This window comes from Hetaerina americana, unplaced genomic scaffold, assembly GCF_022747635.1.
Source record: "Hetaerina americana unplaced genomic scaffold, ioHetAmer1.1.p SCAF_9, whole genome shotgun sequence".
Taxonomy (NCBI): domain Eukaryota; kingdom Metazoa; phylum Arthropoda; class Insecta; order Odonata; family Calopterygidae; genus Hetaerina; species Hetaerina americana.
Window position 1 is genome coordinate 39,161,790 of NW_027287538.1, and position 19,386 is coordinate 39,181,175.

At 36.3% G+C, this 19,386-nt stretch overlaps 1 protein-coding gene across 1 annotated transcript in view; it reads right to left on the minus strand.

The window, feature by feature from the left end:
• The window catches only part of side-VII (sidestep VII), a 1,496,071-nt gene that overhangs the window by 1,000,380 nt on the left and 476,305 nt on the right, over window positions 1-19,386 (minus strand). Inside the window, exon 3 of the mRNA XM_071598053.1 lies at window positions 10,997-11,208. Within this exon, the coding sequence (XP_071454154.1) occupies window positions 10,997-11,208 (212 nt within the window). The remainder of the gene's footprint in view (window positions 1-10,996; window positions 11,209-19,386) is intronic.

The following is a 19,386-nucleotide window of genomic DNA, read 5'->3' on the forward strand; positions in this document are numbered from 1 at the left end:
AAAGAAGAGTCAAATAGAATATGACTACATATTTAGTGCTTACTTTAACGGGCTATAATTATCTTACCTAGGAGAAGTGTTTACCAGATTTTGAGCCTCTATTACTTTCATCTAATGGGTGCATGGCCACCCAGAATCAGATGACTAATGAATAAATCATTTAAAGTATGCCTATCGAAGTACATAAAAAGTAAAAGTAATGAATCATAAACCCTCGTTATTTGTTCATTATATCACGAAGCTTTGCCATTGTTGTTTAAATCGATATAAAATTATATTTCTATATCATAATGTGCAATCACAGAATATTTACAGAGATATTACCGCCTTGAATTATACTTTATTTTGAAATATACTTTATTCCAAATTAGAGTAATTTTACTGCATAAATAGCTATCTCCTTGACCAAGATTCGAAACCAAATCCCTCACATCCCTCGATATCTCGCCATATATTGATTTAGTCAGTGTGCCTGCCTACGTATACTCTTACACTCTGAATCCGCATTCATAATGGAGTCCAGAGATCCGAGTTTGAATTTAGCCGAAGGCTTCAGTGTATACCAGAAGATGACGCGTTATAGTAACTGTCACGTCATTTCCCGCATTCCTTTGAAAGCGTATTTAATCCAACAATCAAAATTCAATCATTCAAAAACATAAAGTATTTTAGTGGAATTTCTTTTACATTTGTGTCATTTAGAGTGAGTAAAAACCTTAAAATCTTAAGAAAAGTTATCTCTAAATCAGGTAATGTCTTTCTCAGGCATCTAATTAACTAAAATATCAATTATTCTCATTTTTGCTAATTTAGACAATATTAAATTTCTCTAAAAATTTAATACATTTTTATTACAAGTTAAAAAAATATTATCATAATTTGAAAACTTAATCCTTGTTTTTGGACTTCTATAGCGCCATATGCATTCGGTTTTTAACGATGGAACGTAAAGTCCTTGTTTTTAAGGTAATAATGTATCACATAGACCATCTAAAGTTGGCTGAGTGACTACTAACTTCTTGTTTAACGCAAGCTATGCAAATGTCATATCCATGGAGTCAAACACTTCTCAGTTATATCTGAAGCATAAAGTTTAGGAAATGCGACCCACTTCCACTTTGTTATCCAAAAATTGGAAATAACACAACCGCAATGTCAAGTACAAATCGTCTTTTTTTCGAAAAAATTATATTCATATGAATGGTTAAGAAAAAAATTGGCATTTCAAATATTTATACTTCGGAAATACGTTTCAACAAACGAAATTACAGTAACACGAAGGTAGGTGTGATATGTGATAGTAAAATTGCCTAGCACTTATTCCAACGGCTTGTGAATATCACACTTCAGAACATTCTCCTATGCCGCCAAAGAATTCCCGAGAAGATTTGGCACACGAAAAATCAAACAGCTGGATTGAACCCTATTGTACCTGTCCGAATACGAACGCGAGTCAACCAAGAAGTAGCCCAGACCTCTACTAACTTAATAATTAAAAGGTAATAGCAGTTTTTCAATAGATATATCTAGCAGAAGTTTAATACCAATTTTTCATTATTCTGTCCGATTCCCACCATATTACGCATGCCAATACTTAAATTACTCTACTAATTTTTTCACAGTCCAATTGTTTCTTATAAGAAGTTATTTTGGGTAATGAGCTTATCAGTGTCAATTGCTCAAACTATGGATCCTTAAAAGAAGTAATTTAGCACGGGAATAAGGAATACGGAGGAATCAAAATGGGGAGTCATTTTTTAGTCACTCATTTTATGCCTAACATTATTGCAAGGTAGCAAAGAATCGACCGAATTTCTATGCATTTAAAAGGGAAAAAGATATATGTTTACTGTCCTATGATTAATGCGAAGAAGAGGTAGCATCTTGTTGCTGAGTGTAAGTGTTAAGTTTTCCTTGTGCCCTGAGATCATATGATAGGCATTAAGTTTGAGAGAGCACTTTTACTGTAATTTCAAGGAAAATACATAGGTAAACATTTACATTTTGAATTCAATTCCAGAGGCACTCTAACCAGAGTACACGCTATTTTTATTTTGCGTCAGATTCCCTCCTTAAGTGAAAGGGGTATATTAATATTTGACGTTATAATGTGAGACATTCTGAAAACGATCGATACCACTCCTGCTAAGAAACGACTCCACGAGTTCCAGTTTTGACTCATCACTTAAATTTCCGCCCCTCTTTTGCTTTTTGGATGTTTATATTTCACTCGCAAAAACGGAATGGGATACCTTTCTGATGTGTTTATGCAAGTGCATACGATTTCGCCACTAGAACGATATATTTTCAGCGAGAACAATGCATCACAGAGAAAAAAATTACAAAATCGCTGATGGGTTGATTAGAAATATGAAAAAAGGTTTTATGTAATAGCTGAAACACGAATGACATGACATATTCAGAATCTTTGAAAAACAAGAATAAAGGGTTTCATTGGCCAGATTTTTAAAATTGAAATCCCTTAACGAAAAGTTTAATTATGTTAAACGTCCATATTAAATACCCCATACATAAAACGTAAAGGCGATTCAACCTAAGAGAATAGTACATGTATTATGACAAAGACTTTATTTTTGAATGCCCGACCAGCACTCAATGGGTGGACGTACTTAATTAAATTATTCTGCTATCTCCAAAACCCTGGGATTCAAGTGACACTCCAGAATTTATTTCTGCAAGTCGTTATATATTCCGATTATACCGTCGCTTTTTGACGAGCGAGGGCAGAGGGAACTCAAATCAGAATTAAAAAGAGTGGAGGTGAAACAGAGCAATATCGTGCATTTTAAATGTGGATCCCTCGACCACCAGTTAAGGGTCAATAGCAAGGGGTCAAGGCTAGGAGCTAGAAAGAAATTTTCCCCCGGCCTTCAAACCATAATATTTTCATCTCAAAAACTCGTTAATCTCTTCCACTACCCTAACTGCTATTTTCATTAGATTTAAGCCATATGACACAAAAAATCTCTACAAAGCATTGGACATGTTAATACAACCTATTCTTTAGTTTTGCTTACTTTTCATTTCCCTGAATTCCATTCTTTTCCTCCCTTTTCTCACTTTCCCAGGACGCTTCCCGATGTTATCGTAATCAGTATCTCATTACCACTAAGTTACTTCTGAACCCACTTGTCCAGCCTTCGGATATCTCCCAAGTCTTTCTTTTTTTTCATACCCATAACTTCCTCGCTGATTTTTCCTTTCTATCTTTTTAATTTCCTCTTTCTAAAATCTTGAAAGTCTCCAATCTATGTTAATCTTCCTGCCTAAACGACCACATTTCCGATTCATGCAAAGTTACGCTAATTTTAATGATTTTCCTAGGCTTTTCTTTTCGTATTTACTCATTGTCTCTGTCATTAGCTCCTGTTTTTACATAAACACTTTCGTTCTTAGTACAAGCAAATCTATTATTTTCCCTACCTTCTGTCCACCGTCATTCAAATCATTTCCCAAATAGTTGCATTTTTCTACCTGTAAAGTTTTACGCCCACAACGTTAAAAATTGCACTATTGTTCTTAATACTAGTAAATTCAAAAATATTTCCTTTCCAATGATTATTTTTTCCCACTGATATCGCGCTGAATCACCAATACGACAGTAATAGCTGTAGTTCTGAAAACCTCACCGTCCCTCCAAATTACTTCCGATTTCTTGCTGGTATCTTTTATTCTCCCTTAGCAACCGAGTGTGAGACATAGGAGAAAAATACAGCGAAGTCACCTGGGAATGTAATCAGAAGTTTTTGGATCACGTGGGATGACCGGAAAGTGTAGGGATTGAAGTGTGAGAAAATGTGTGCGGAGAGCAGTAGTAGTAGTATTTAGGGGAGGCAACCGACAGCTGAGGTCTTTTGTGCTATAGAGGATTGATAGGAAAAGATGAAGGGTGGAGAGAAACCCGGCGTCGGTATTAGCCTACTTTTTACGAAAGGCGCCAAGGGGTCCGCAGTTTAACGTCCCATCCGACGGACGGCGTACTCACTCAAAGTGCCCTCCACAAAGCACCTCAAGTAGGGATCGAGATACCTCTGAAAAATATTAAGCCAGTACGGTAGCCACCGCACCAATCCCGATCCCCGTGCGGAGAGCGCCACAAAAAATACATTTGACATGGTCTCACGCCGCGGTTTTAAGTTGGATGCACTGATCTACGTTTTCCTCAATCTTAATTCCCCTGTAATTATTTGCTTGGGATTTCGGATCCTCGATCTAGGAGGGAAGTTTGCCAACCAATGCCTGATTGATCGAGTGGTTGGTTTTCCCTTACTAAGGACTACCGCTAGATTCCCTTTGACGACACCACTGTTATTTTAAACCCTCTGCAACTCGTAGTGGTACTTGAAAAGATCGTCCAATTATTTAGGCCATCAATGGAATGAAACATTAAAATGTAACATCTTGTGGCATATTATTTAGAAAAAGCTTATCTTTACCAGCGGCAGAGTATACTCTTAACCTTTCAGACTCAATTTAATAGCTTTTCTAATAGCTATCATGATGCTTAAAGAGTTCAGGAGAAAATATTTTTTATTATTATTTAGCAGCTGTAGTTACGACAATTTCAGATATTTACAGCCATAAACCGAACTGTATTTCTTAGAGCATTCCACGTCCAGAATCCCTCCAGATAACGGTCGGTACTGTAGGCTAACCCAGAGTAATCAGTGTAATGACATGTAATGTAAGTAAAGACACAATCTATTGATAAAGTTTATAACTTTTCTAAAAAAAATCTCTGGCGATAAAACTTTCTTGTCCTTATTTTTCATGAAAAACATATTTTCTTTCGTGTTTCTGGTTATCATAACCAATCCATTATATTAAAAATTTACTCATTGAGTGAGGTTTGTTCTAAACTTTTATCTCTGAAGAATTAAACGAATTTGGGTTGTCAATTTTTATCCTGTACTTCGACTGTATCGACCTGCAATCATAGACCGATGGTATCGATCTGCTGTCAATATTTTCATGATAGTTTACCGCTTCAGTTAGCTTGTGGGTGAACCCCCAAATGCTACAACTCTAAGCTTCACCAACCATGACGCAAACCCAACCATCCGCTAACGTAAGAGTCTCTTTAATTCCGAATACATTATACCTCCCTTTCTTCCGCCCAAATTTACTACCATTTCCCTTCTCCAACCTTAATAGCCGAAACATTTTCCCCTATATCGCATTCTTTAACTGTTCATCACAAATCAAAATGCTTTGCATCCAATTTACCTGCATCTATTAGGCTTCTCCTAACAGTTACCTCTTTTTTCCTACTATGTTCGGTAATTACTCTCACCCTTCTGGCATTTTATTTTATATTCAGGATACTAATATATAGTTATATTTTTCACCAAATATACCATAAAAACCTCCAATCCGCGCCAATATACCTGCTTCAACGATCATTTTTCCTTGCCATGTAAAAGCACGCTTACGTTTCATATGAAAGCTATACCTAGCGTTTCCTTAATATTCTTCCTCAATGATTCTGGAAATAATTTCGTCCAAATAGTGTAATCTCGAAAAAAGTAAATTCATTTCCTCCTTTTTCTCTATTAACTAGAACGTATTTGCCCGAGACCCATCATAGCAAAGTAATCCTCGAAACCTTCATTGCCTTTGTTTTATTCACATTGATCTTCATCTCATTCATACGTATCTGATTCAAAGCAATCCTTTGGCTAACAGTTTACCTAAACTTAATCATCAGGGAATCTGATTATTTGAATACCTCATATATTATCAATGTTATCTTCAGATTTCGCATTGTTCTTTTTTCTAATTCCTATAATATATATATATATATATATATACTAAAAGTAAATTTTTTCAATCATGTTGAAAATCAGTGGAATGTTTTCATTTTCAAAAGGGCAACATTTTATTCCAAAATATAAGTAGGTATCTTTGCTCGAAGTATCATAAATTAGGTAGAGTATTCACAAATGAAAAGATTAATAATCATCCTCATATTTTTGGAAGCGTTTTTGGAAGTGTATCAATTGGATAGGTAATTATGGCAACCATAGTAAACGTCTCGCTTTGCACAAGTCCTTATACTATATGTAGATACCTAATTGAGCAGCCACCGAACGCTAGGAGATTTTCCCCCGCTCTATTTCGTTTTTTGAGATCTTATAAGAAATTCAAAGTAAAAGATTGAAGAGTTGAATCTAAAAGATATGATCCAAATATTTTCAATTATTGCTGATATTAATCCTTTTAATGTAAATTTTTATGGACACAGACTAAATTAACGGTAAATCATACATTTCTTTACCTATCATAGAAAAACAAATTCTGAAAATAGTACGCGATAGATTTTTAAATAAGACTTCTCTTATAACATTCTTTAATAAATGAATACACTATTGATATATGAGTAAACTCTTAGTTCGTTCTCTTTTTTAAACAAACAAGCAAACCTAATTGTGCAGAGTTATAACACAAGATTTTCCTTCAACGAAATTATTTTTGCTATACACTGCCGTTCTAGTAAGAGCGGGTAAATGCTTATACAGGGTTCGTCCGGAAAATAAGTGTACTGAGCTCCGGAAAAAATTTATTACACTTTTACATATCTTAAGCTAATATTCCTCAAAATAGGACCCTTGTGGGTCGATATACTTGTTCCAGCGGCGTTCCCATTCCTGGAACGCTCCCGCGAAGGCATCACCGGGAACCTCTCGAAGACACGTCGTCACGGCCTCTTTGACGGCGTCCAAGGTCCCGTATCGCGTTCCTTTCAAACTCCTCTTTATCTTCGGGAACAGAAAGAAGTCCGGTGGTGCCAAGTCCGGGCTGTAGGGCGGGTGCGGCAGCGTTGCCACGCCGTGCTTGGCCAAGAAGTCCGACACGACAAGCGTGGTGTGAGACGGCGCATTGTCGTGATGCAGCCGCCAGATGTTTTTGATCGCTAGCCGGACGCGGGCGACTCGTTTTCGAAGCCTGTCGAGCACTTGGACGTAAAATGCAGCATTTACAGTTTGTCGTTCAGGTACAAATTCGTAGTGGACGACTCCCCTTTTGTCAAAAAAGACAATGAGCATCGCCTTGATCCGAGATTTGCTCATGCGAGCTTTCTTTTGACGGGGTGATGATGGGGTGTGCCACTCCGCACTTTGTCTCTTCGACTCCGGGTCGTACTCAAAGATCCACGTCTCGTCACCCGAAACAACGTTCTCTAAAAAATGTGGATCATTTTTGCAGTGATCCGCAAGTTGTGTCGCGATTTCCAAACGATTGAGTCTTTGATCATCACTGAGCACTTTCGGCACCAACTTTGCACCAATTTTTCGCATCTGTAATTGGTGCCTAATAATCTCGTGCACTATTGTTTTTGGCACATTACACTGCTCTGCTATCATCCGAACACTAAGACGACGATCAGAGTTCAGTACATCGCGAACTTTTCGCACATTTTCGTCGGTGAGTGTCGTTGATGGGCGTCCAGGCCGTGGTTCGTCGTCGACCTCTTCTCTGCCCTCCACGGACATCTTGTGCCACCGAAAGATCATGTTTCTGGACATGGCTGACTTCCCGTAAGCCTGGTTAATCATACCGACAGTTTCGGTAGACGATTTCCCAAGCTTTACCGCAAATTTGATGGAATAACGCTGCTTCGGCATCGCGTTCCGTGACGTGGGTCGAGCGTGGAGGTTCGCGTTAACAGAGCTCCTCACTACACCACAGCTCAGAGCCGACTGCCTTTTTCAGCGTCGCTTGCCAACATACCCCCCTCCAATCGCAGCCCGTCAGAGCGGTGCTGGGCGCGCCTGGAGCGGCGGGAAAAAATCAGTACACTTATTTTCCGGACGAACCCTGTATCCAGGATGTACCTTGTTCTCTATCTTTTCAAAAGTACTTAAAAGATAGTCATAGAGCATGAAGAATTTTCATTCTATTAATATTGTTGAATTATTACTTTAATTACTAAAGAATATGACACCACAACGCAACGCACTAAATCAATATACATGGTTAAAGAAAACAGAGAACATTATGGCATCAGCAGAGAAGTAACCAATAAGTATTATCTATGCCTGATTCTAAAAACAGTTCGTCGAGCAAAAGTAACAATATCCTTCATCATCAATCAAAAAAAAGTCAATAACATAAGAATATAGCTCAATATTTATGTACGTTTATCTACATTTAAAATTCATTTCATGTCGTTTTCTTTGGCATAAGAGCTGAAATTTGTACTTCGCATGACGCCAGTTTTTCTACAGCAAACGTAAATATATATTATTGTAATAATTGGATGAACGACGATCAAAAATTGACTGCTGTTGTCTATAAGACGGGTAGAATAAAATCTGAGAGCCAACAAAGCCTGTATTTAGGGTCTATTGATGATTTTATCAAGGGACCTGTCAGGGTTGTGAGAGCGGGGGTTTTGATGGATGAAAACCTTTCCGATGAAGGCCGCCGAATGTAGAGTAAGACGGCGAGTGGATTAAACGGCGGCGGCAAGAAGCAAGCCCAATAGCTTTTCCGAAGGTTGGAAAGGGCGCTGATGAGGTGCATGGGTAGAAAAGAAAGATTATACCTTTGGGACGGCTTGCGCGGTCGTGGAAAGCGAAGGGAAGCTCCGAAGAGAACGTTTGGAAGTGATGTTTACGAGATCCTCAGCAGAAGGGATCTGGAAAAGAGAGCTTTGGAATGGAAGGAGTCAGTATCGGGGGAAGAGGCAGAGCTGAAGCTGAGGCGGCTTCAGGTGTTACGGAGTGGAAATTCAGGATAAAAAATCAAAAAGAAAATTCATGGGAAAACTCCATAATCAACCTTCCTTACCCCATACTCGGGCTTGAATACTGAAAGGAATAAAAATACACGTTAGCCAAGACTTCGTGACAGCTTCTGTTTTTTTTACCAGGTTCGTCGTGTTCTCATGATTGTTTATTTAATAGAATCTTCATTCTTCTCCTTCCCTTTAAAACTTGACAGGTGGCATTGCACTCCTTAGACCAACGGAGTGACGTTTAAGCACCGCAAAACACGATCATCCATCTGTTAATGTAGTTGGGGTGTGTCAAGGAACCAAAAGTCGGCGTAGTAAAATAATTGGATGGATACATTTTCAAATTTAATCTCGTCTACACGTCTGTAGACTTTTGGGTGAAATCATCAAAGCATTTTCAACTGTTAGGTCGTTAGACGAAAATTTGGACTTAAAATAGTGCCATTACAAATTTATCACCAGATATTTCACACCTTTGGCATTAGTTACCATCAATTAAATAGTCAAATGCTTTAAACAATAATGATACGCGTAGCATTATTGTCACACAAATATTTTCAATTTGTTAATTTTGATAATCAAATTTTACCCCAACAGTCATTATTCTTGGAACTTAAGTACTACGGATGATTCTGTTCATTAAATGAACCAGTAAGCAAGAGTATGTGACTATTGTTCGTGGAGGATTTTCTTAAAATAATTGCAAAATTTCAGTGGCTTATCAGTTCATATTACGACTACTGATTTTTTAACAAAGAATGAAACATAATTTTGACTATTTCCAGTAGGTTGCTTATTCAAGAAGTTGAATATTAAAAATAATTTTCAAATACCCTTATGGATGGCATGTTTTCGTATCCCTGTATCGGGGAAATATTTTTAACTAATAGATCTTAATCGAAAAGTAATTATCTATTTTATTACGATTAGGGCTTCCCCAGCCGTTTGGATAGGACTCGTTACAGTTCACTCTTCTCAACGTTTAGGATTTCCTAAATTTAAAATTTTAAAAGTATAGAGAAATTACTATTCGCGAAAAATTTATTTTCTATTTTAATCGTGAATAATATTTCCAATAAAATTTGCTACAAAACAATTATAGAATGGAAGTATCTTTCTGCGCTCCCATATCTAATGCCGATCACTGTGAAACTCGTTATTCGAACGTCCTTCATTTAGGGTTCAGAGCACAAAGAACCCTTTCATGCTTACCCTTTAACCTTGGGGACATTAACTGCATTTAAGTTTTTGTTTATCACACCTTTACTTGATGCCATTTCCTTCCTGATATATTTCCACATTCAAAATTTCTCCATAAACAATACTGAACATGAAGGTGAAACTCCGCCTAATGATTATGATTCCACTGAATACAATTTTATTAGAATAGCTTTTGTTTCGGCTAGTATAATGCCGTGTTGCATTAACATGTTACTACAAAAACCCAAATGCTAAGTGTATCATAGAATAAAGGAGCTATTAAAAATATTATATTCAAAACTCATGGTAAAAAATTATTTATTCCTGCAAAAACTTAATTTGCGTTTTTTATTTTGCGTAAAATATACCCGAGCAGATTCATATATTCACATAATTTTTTTGGGTTATATAAATGCATGGCACAAATTTTGGTTCAAGTTACCCATTTAATGCGACATAAATATAATGATATTAGATCAATAAGTTTTGAAAGTTACATAAATTTTATTGGAGAATGAATGATGACCTGCCATTATGAAACTTTTATGCATGAATTCAAAACAACTGCAGGAGATGTCGTGAAAGTAACTGCTAACTTAGTAATTCGTTGTTAATGCACATTTGATTGCAACAATTTCAAAGGATTAAATACAATTTGACCTGGATTCGGACCCGGATCCAGGTCACCTCATTATGAAATTTTTGCATTTTTTGTGCAACATTTATGGGAGAAAAAGTTTCAATTTATTTGAATATCTAATAAATAATGTCAAATTTAAAATGAACACATTGATAATATTCCGTCAATAAAATATTTTTTTAACCTGTGGAAATTGCATAATGGCTTGGTTTCATATTACTATAAATTATACGTTAAGTAATGTGTCCATGCGGGTATGTATTAATAGTTATAGCAGGTTAAATAAACTTCTACATTAACCTGAAAGCTGAAAAATATGGAACTATTAATCCAACACCATAGTTGGTAATGTTTTTCATGACCTGCCAAAATAAAAGTAAGCAATATGCACTCACCGATTACTGTGAGGTTGATTTTGCTGTTCCGTGTCTGAGCCACCTTGAAGTCAACACGGCACCTATACACTCCAGCGTCGGATGGTCTTATGTGGTCTATTCCAAGCTCCGCCGTCGGCAACTTCTCCGGCATAAAGTATGCACGATTGGCGAATACGTTATCATCCGACCAACGTTCAGCTTGCGAAAAGTCTCGTTCCCTTGTGTCCACGCTAAATGGGGAGAGGGAGAGAGATTGCTCAGAAACCAGATACACAGGAGAAATACACAAATTTCAATAGTCTACGGAAATAGAAATTGACAAAAAATGAAAAATAAACTACAAGCTACTTAGTTTTTTACCTTAGCTTTCCAAAAATGTGTGCACCTTTGGAATGATAAGTAAACTGTCATGACTTTGAAGTTCTGTTGTTCTGTTTCCAATAGTGGAACGTAATTTTTGTTGAGGAAGATTTTTATACGATACAATAATAAAAGAATAAATTCATTTCCTATATGTTATATTCCTCAAGACGCACGTTCCTGCATTATGAAAAATATAATGACAGCATGAGACATGATGAAACCATTGTGCAAGTTTTGGGAAAGGGAAAGAAATGAAACTTATTCTTCAAAATTCACCTTTTTGGCGTATTTAACATTAAACCCAGGGTAATGTTGCAGTCTTCGTCTGAGTTTGAGAGCGTTTTTATGATATATTTAAAAAAAGGTTTAAAACCTCTGCAGGTGAAAAAGGAATTAATCCGATGCATAAACTGTACGGAGGCGTGATTAACATTGATATGATGATAGCTGTTAAGGGCAAGTGGATATGTAACGTTCGTCTCTTTCTTGGACTTATACCAGTCGATTCAACCGACCCAATTTCTAAGAGAAATAAATGGAGCTCAATATTTTCGAAAATATAATCGATCTAATGAATCAAACGAATGAAATCAATATTCTCGAAAATAAACTCGAATGTCGAATGACAGAAGTTTTTATGGGGCAAATAATATCCCTGTCATGACAACGTGAGGCATTCAACCATATTTTTTCTAATGGCAATGGAATAGTTTCGTATTTATCAAACACTTACAATGCTAAGTTCAAACCACCAATGGTAAAAATAATCTTAAACAGCAATTAATCTTTAAAATTGCTATATATGGCATATTCAGCTTTACATACCACACAAACATAAAGATCAAATATTAACGTATGTTCCTTTCTTCATTTTCATAATTCTTGATAGTGTTGTTTAATGTTCCGTAAAACAAATTTGGCGATACATGGGTACATTACTATTCACTTTATTAATGGGAACGATAATCCAAGCAATAAAACAATTGAAAGGGTAAATACGCGATGAATATATTACGTTATGGTAACGACTGCATCAAGTGAAGAGAGTGAAGATAATTCTCCGGAGACATTATTCCTATTTTTTTATGCAAAAATTAAAAAATAATATCTACAAGATAAACAATAGTAACATGAATGTATCGACACACCCTCTGATGTGCACGTTAGAAGGCTATTAGATGCTTCAAGGACAAGTAAAAACATACTAATACTTAGGAAAGCCAGTGGTAATTCAATGGGGAAAAAAGGGAGGGACTAGCACATTAAATGAGATTTAGACTTCTGAGGCAGATGGTAATAGTAAAATCATGCTAATTAATAGACCCAAGTAATAAAATAACATAAAAACGAAATTATAGAAAGCTTAGGGAGAGATGAAAAGAGACTATATTCATAAATGGCAAACGAAGAACTCGCTAAAATGCTGAAAAAAAGGAAATAACCTAAGTAATGTGAAAAGCGGTTTGACTGAGTTAATGTGAAACATCACATCAAATTTAATTTTTCATAATATTTGCCTTTAAACAGACCACCCATTTAATGAATATTTCGGACACGCGGCTACATGAACTATCCGAGTGACTCTTTCTATATGCTTCCCTTCCCGGAAGATGAGCCATCTTTCCAGGCCGCACTACCGTTTTAAAACGGAGGAGTGAGATCGATTTTCGCACGGCGATATTAAAAGTCAGGGAGGCGCAACAAAGCTCCGTCAAGGCTCGGTCCCGCTCCGTTTTTAACTCACGCGGGAGGCGGCAATGCTTTTTCTCTCACCTTGCAACTTGACGGGATGATCCGGGTGGCCCGCGGAATCTCTAAATCTAGAATTTCATTACCCAAGGCACATCCCTCCGTCGTACGTATCCATAACTTCTCCCGTCTTCTTATTTTTTATGAAAAAAAGGACGCCCGAGCTCTTTTATCTCTCCTCAAACTTCCTCATACACTCATCCTCTGTCTCTCTATCTTTTCCTCACCACACGCCCACTTACTCATGCTTTTCAACCCCTAAGGTGTTTTTTCTCTGCCTCTTCCAACTCGTTATTCCAAAAAGAATGAGGCATTGTGAATAAATTTCATCTTCCACGTGGAATAAGGATTAACATTATTCTCTCTTTAGTACATTATTTTTTCCTAAGTTCATCGTCTTATACTGGCGGTCAGCGAGTTTGAGGATCCCTATCATTTGGAATGGGCAAACTAGTTATGCCCGTCTGTTTAATGCCACGAGCCAAGAATCGGATTTTTTTATTAAGAACAGAAACACACTACGAAATAGAGTGATTCCAACGTAAAGAAGCGATGAATTCCCTAGTGCAATAGTTTAGTAGTAAGATAAGATAATAAAAGCAAAAAAAATTTAAATATTTCATCACCGCTTCAAATTCTAGCAATTTAAATAATAATTTTATTCATTGCTAGAAAACCTTTGGAGAGCCAAATTTGATGTAAGGTACTCCAAAGGTGTGCAGTAAAAATGCATTTATACCGCCAATGACGTAATTTCAAGTCAACAAGCTTGTAAATAATTTTATACTTTTCCTGTCCCTAATCTTAAAATTATTGTTTTCAATACAGAGTTAAGAAAATTGGACATGTATACCGAATTTCCCTTTCGGTCTTTCATTGAGAAAATTATGACGCTGACGCAAATATTAATTTCTTTTTGATTTCCTCATACCTTGTCATCAATTTTATAATTGAGTTTTTAAACCCAAATAATGATATTTTTCCAGTATCGGTGTCTTTAATGATGAAAAGATCTCAAAAGGAATTATTTAATAAATCGGAAAAAGTGAATAACTGATGTAGAAAAAAGTTAACATTTTTATTTTCTGGTGATTTATAAACCAATAATGCTCCATTCTACACAATCAATGAACGTGCCATTACATTCCTTTCATATTTAAGTGTGAAGGAGGGGATTGATAAACACAATCTTCATGCATTAATGGATAAAATACAGCATAATGAAAAGGTGGAAAGTTTAGAAAGATATAACAACGTGATCGATCTCCATGCATTCAAAATTCACTGCATTGATAAAAGTTAAACAGGCGATAAAACGCAAGAAACTTTGTCATACTTGCTCACAAGGTAAAAAATACCCGGATCAATACCTACTGATTGGCGAAAGTAGACAAATTTACCAATTAAAATTTATAAGTGCTGGATTTCGAGTATCCTTCAAGGTGAGTTTTTCTGATAGCAACGAATTGAATGGACTCTCCTAGCCTGCTGCCTGTTTCTTCAAGGCAAACTGTAAGTAACTTTTTCCCAACTTCATGTAGAATACTTCAAACGTCAGCAACAGAAAATGCAAAGGAGGAAAGATCCCGAAATACAGTTCATACCTTCTAGGCCAAAATATTGCAACAAAATTGCAAAGAGTTCAATTAAATTAATCTTCTCGAACTTATCAAGAATAATTTTCTGACGTGGAATGAATATTTCGACCTTTTGACATTTACTTTTAAATAAAACAAAATGTACTCTCAAGAAATATGATGGTATGGGCTCGTTGTGTAAATTATAAATTAAAATCGATTTATAAGACCCACGTTCTCATGAATTACTTTTTAGGTAAACTGATTTAAGTAGTAAAATAAAGTATGGCAAATAGTATAAAATACTGAAAAACTTCAATGTCTAACGGAATCATCTAGTCTATTCTCCGGGAGCAAATTGCTATGAGTAAACCTAATTCCTAAGGAATGTCTCAGCTACGCAAACCTACGTGGGTATCATGACCTCGATTCACTTAGGGGAAATAATGGGAGCATGCACTAACTCTAACTCTAGTCTTAATCTACAAGTTACTTACAGTACTGTTAGGATGTAAAAATATTCGTTCAAAAAGTGCAGATATCTACTGAAATTTTACTCTATGGGGTCATATGGTATTCACAATTGGAATTGATAATTGAAAATATTAATTCTAAAGGATTAAATTTTGTTATTTTAGTTACTGGCTCCCAGAAAACGTTTACCTTGGAGTTAATTCTTAATAACTTACTAAAAAAATTTCTGTTAATCTTTATCAAAATTTAAATCAATGTTGTAAACTTTGTAGCGTAACATATTCCAATCCTCACAATGAAGCTACAAAAAAGAGTTATATTACGTACAAAATTTAGATACATAGAGCCCAATTTACTACCCTGTTTTATTTTATTGCGCAACGGTGAGCTTCACAAAGTCATAGAAAACTACGACAATCCATTTGAGAATGTAGGACAAAAATTAAGGAAAGCCTCCACCCTATGCCGAAGTCGTACCTATACACAAATACTAATTTTAAAGTGTCCAAGATAAAGGTATCAACTTCAGGAGAGGGTACTTGAAAACACCTTTACGGGCTCAATGATAGCCATTACAAATGCAGGAGCGTCATTAACTCTCATAAAATAACAAAAAACAAATAAATTTCAGATTAGAAGCTTCCTCACACTTCGTCTAAAGTATTAGCTGTAGTGTTATAGCTCGCGAGCAAACAGGAACATTTGAAATCAGCACTCTAATCGTAGCTAAAGAAATTTTATAAGAAAGGTAGTTTGCCGAAATATTCAATATCATTTACACTACCAATACTCAATTTCCAATTAGTCCACTACATTTGAAATTAATCTCATTCCCTCTCACATTCTTGCGGTGATAACTTTCGGCAAGCTTGAGCCACACCGAATCCAGCTACGTAGTCCTCGATTGATACGGCCTTTAAAATTGGATCTTAGTCCAATTCTACTAGCCGTATACCTTCTAGCTAACACGCCATTTCACCGGAAATGCATAACCTTTCCTAAATAATAAGTTTAATAACAAATTCATGTTTTTACGATTACATTCTTTCTTGTCACTCGTTCCCCATCACACATAAACGTCACCTCACCCGTGATCAAACTGCTAGCTCTCCACCCCTTCCGCATCTCTTCTCTCCAAAGGTCGTCGCATAAACATTGCCCGCTCGAGTTCAGGCGACGCTTTTAACCCTTCAGCTGGTGCTATTTCTGGTTGTGACATGAGTATGCACGTGGACCGCATATTATGTGACCCACGATTAATTCCTATTCAGATCATTTTCATTGATGCATTCGAATTAAACGCGTCGGGGACAGCCCGAGCAAAAGTGTTAACATATATCCAGGGACTTAAGTGAAGGAATAAACATGCTGAGAAAAGTGATTACAGTCCCATTGTGTCTCATGAGAAGTTTACATCTAGAAAACATAATATAAGCCTCCGTCGGTGCGTACTAGACAGGGATCATTTACACGTTTTGTATTTACAAAATGCTTTCAAAAGAGGAAGTCATGTCACCACGCCCTGAATTACCCGCATATGAATATATTATGCATGTACATGCATCATCACAAATCTAATGAATTTATCCACTCAACCATTTCTTCATACATGTGATATTATGTTTATAGTACTATTAAATATTTCAAAATTAATAATTTAGTGGTAGCTAATATTCTGTTAAGTTGGAGAATCTGTTAGCAGATACTTAATAACATTTATCATCATATAAAATACTACCACGACTAATTTCTGTCATGAAGACTTCTGGGAAAATAATTATGGATCAGAGACACAAGTTTTTCACTCTTTTTCTTTTCAAAACTTTCTTCATTTCATTCTCTATTACTTCATTTCATTACGTCACAAAAGGATGAAGAGTAAAACGGCTTTTAAAAAGATACTTCAGTGTACCTAAGTACACTAACGATAGAAAAAGATGCTTTTTTCTATTGTTTATGATGAAGCATACGTTAGGAGTTTTAATATTTTTAATAATGACCAACATTCAATATTGTACATGCTATATCATAATAAATTCAAGTACAATTGTAGCACTTGCTTTAACCATACCAACACTGATTTTTAAATATTGGTGTAATTTTAATCCAAGTTACCGCCTAGCGGAAATTAGTAATGAAATACCTATGGTACATTCCAAGAGAAGAGCAAAATTTAGTAATTTTACTCTAACAACCTTCCAAAAATTAACATAATAAGTCTTATCTTATTTTTCTGGATAGAGAACAACTATAATTAGTAAAAAAACCCATTCGAAGGAACACCCTGTTTAGTTACACGTTTAGGCAGGATATGAAAGACTTTTTTGAAAGAGTAAAAATAATAGATAAAAAGTTCGGATACTAGTTTTTGGGTGCCTTTATTTCTACTTTTGCAGGCGTGCTCCGAATCTCCAAAGCACAATTTTTCATCGAAATATATCGACGAGAGGGCAGCGCGGCAGTTACGGAAGACTGGTGGAGTGTAAAGAGGTGAAATATCAATGAATCAACTTGCCTTCATGACATCTGAACTTAGGTCGCTGCTCAATGTATGGAGTCAGATGGTCTGTGAGACCTGGGATGCTTTTGGGAGAAGTGGTTTGTCATTGTCGTTTGACATTTGACACTACTGCTCTGGATTAATGACCTTTGTAATCTAAACCACAAAATCCAGCGCTCGAAAAGAGAGAAAAAATATGTTACAGGGACAAGAGCTGGCAGCCTTCATATGAAGAGTAATAGTAATGATATTTGAATGCTATCGATAAGCAGGAGCCAAAAATCGGCAAAATTCAAAAACCAATTCCTCCTCCATGAAAATAATATTTATCCCGATTTTATGCCAACAATGATGAAGATTTTACTTTCACACGAAGAAAGAACTTATTATTTGTCAAATGAAACGATGGGGATAATAAATGTAGGGTTTAATACTCAATGTTGTAGTTAGATGGACCGCAGCAGAGTCGTGAAATCTATGGTAGGTAATGCTGCCCAGTAAAAGTAAGCAAAACAAATAAATTAAAACAGAAGTGCAATACAAAGATAGGTTTCGGAATGTATAAACCTAAATTATTGATTAGTTTTGGACGCAATCAAGCATGTAAATGACGGTTGATTAATTATCAGAGGATGACTTCGCGCAAATTATCACATTTTTACCACTAGTATCACCTCCACAAGGAATGAAATCTGGAGGAAAATTCGATGTTTATGGTAAAAAATCTACGCTCCCATTCGGGAACACACCGGTAATATCTCGAAAACATTGAAATGATGACATAATCTGTCCAGCTATATTTTCTTAAGAACTAACTAAGGTAGTTAAATTCAATACTTTTCATATTTTCAGGTGAATGCGCGTCTTTATTGGCTTTTTGTTCTTTTAAAGAAAACTTCCAATTTTATTGTGATGCTACAGTTTGCAGGAGTTATCATTATTTGTACCACTTTTTCACTCCGAGAACTCGGGTTTAAACTCCGGTGTGGCTGGATTTTTCGAAGGTTACCCGGCCCCTACTTGAGAGTGCTACGTGGAGAGCACTTCAAGGGAGTACGCAATCTGCAGGATGGGACTGTGGACCTCTTGGTGACTTTCTTTAAGAGTAAGCTAATACTGGCGCCGGGTTTCTCTCCAACCTTTTACTTCTGCTGTCTCTCGCTACTCTTGACAACTACAACTACCAGCTAGTTTGTTTTGTTCAGACTCCCTTTTGGTTCGTATGCCAAGTAAAACTCTATAAGACACAAGTGTCATACTCTGCAGGGCACAAATATTTTAATCATTTGATTAGCACGTAGGAAAGGTAAAGAAAAGTAGCGAGCCTCAATATCTCAGAGAAAGACGGTAAAGGATGCGTTCCAACGAGATAGTTTGGAAGGGAGTTCCGCAACTAGGAAAAGAGAAAGGGTTGATGGAGTTCATGTTTAAAAAACATTCCCAGGTCCAAACCAAGGAAAACCCCACCCCTTCACATCCTACGGCTACAATGCGTACCTTCTCTAGGGATACATAAATCACACAAAATCCTGCGTTATTAAAGTAGTAATTTGGAGTTTAAGGCCGAATTCCAAGAAGGGTGAACGGAGACCGTGACGTTGGACATATTACTATGGAAGCTCCCTGATATTTTCCTCTCTCCGGCTCCCATTACTAAAGGAAGTGAAAAGTTTGTAGGTAGATATGTATGCAGGAAGAAAGCTTTATGAGTGTGGATGAGTTGCCCTACTAATGGTAATAGATAA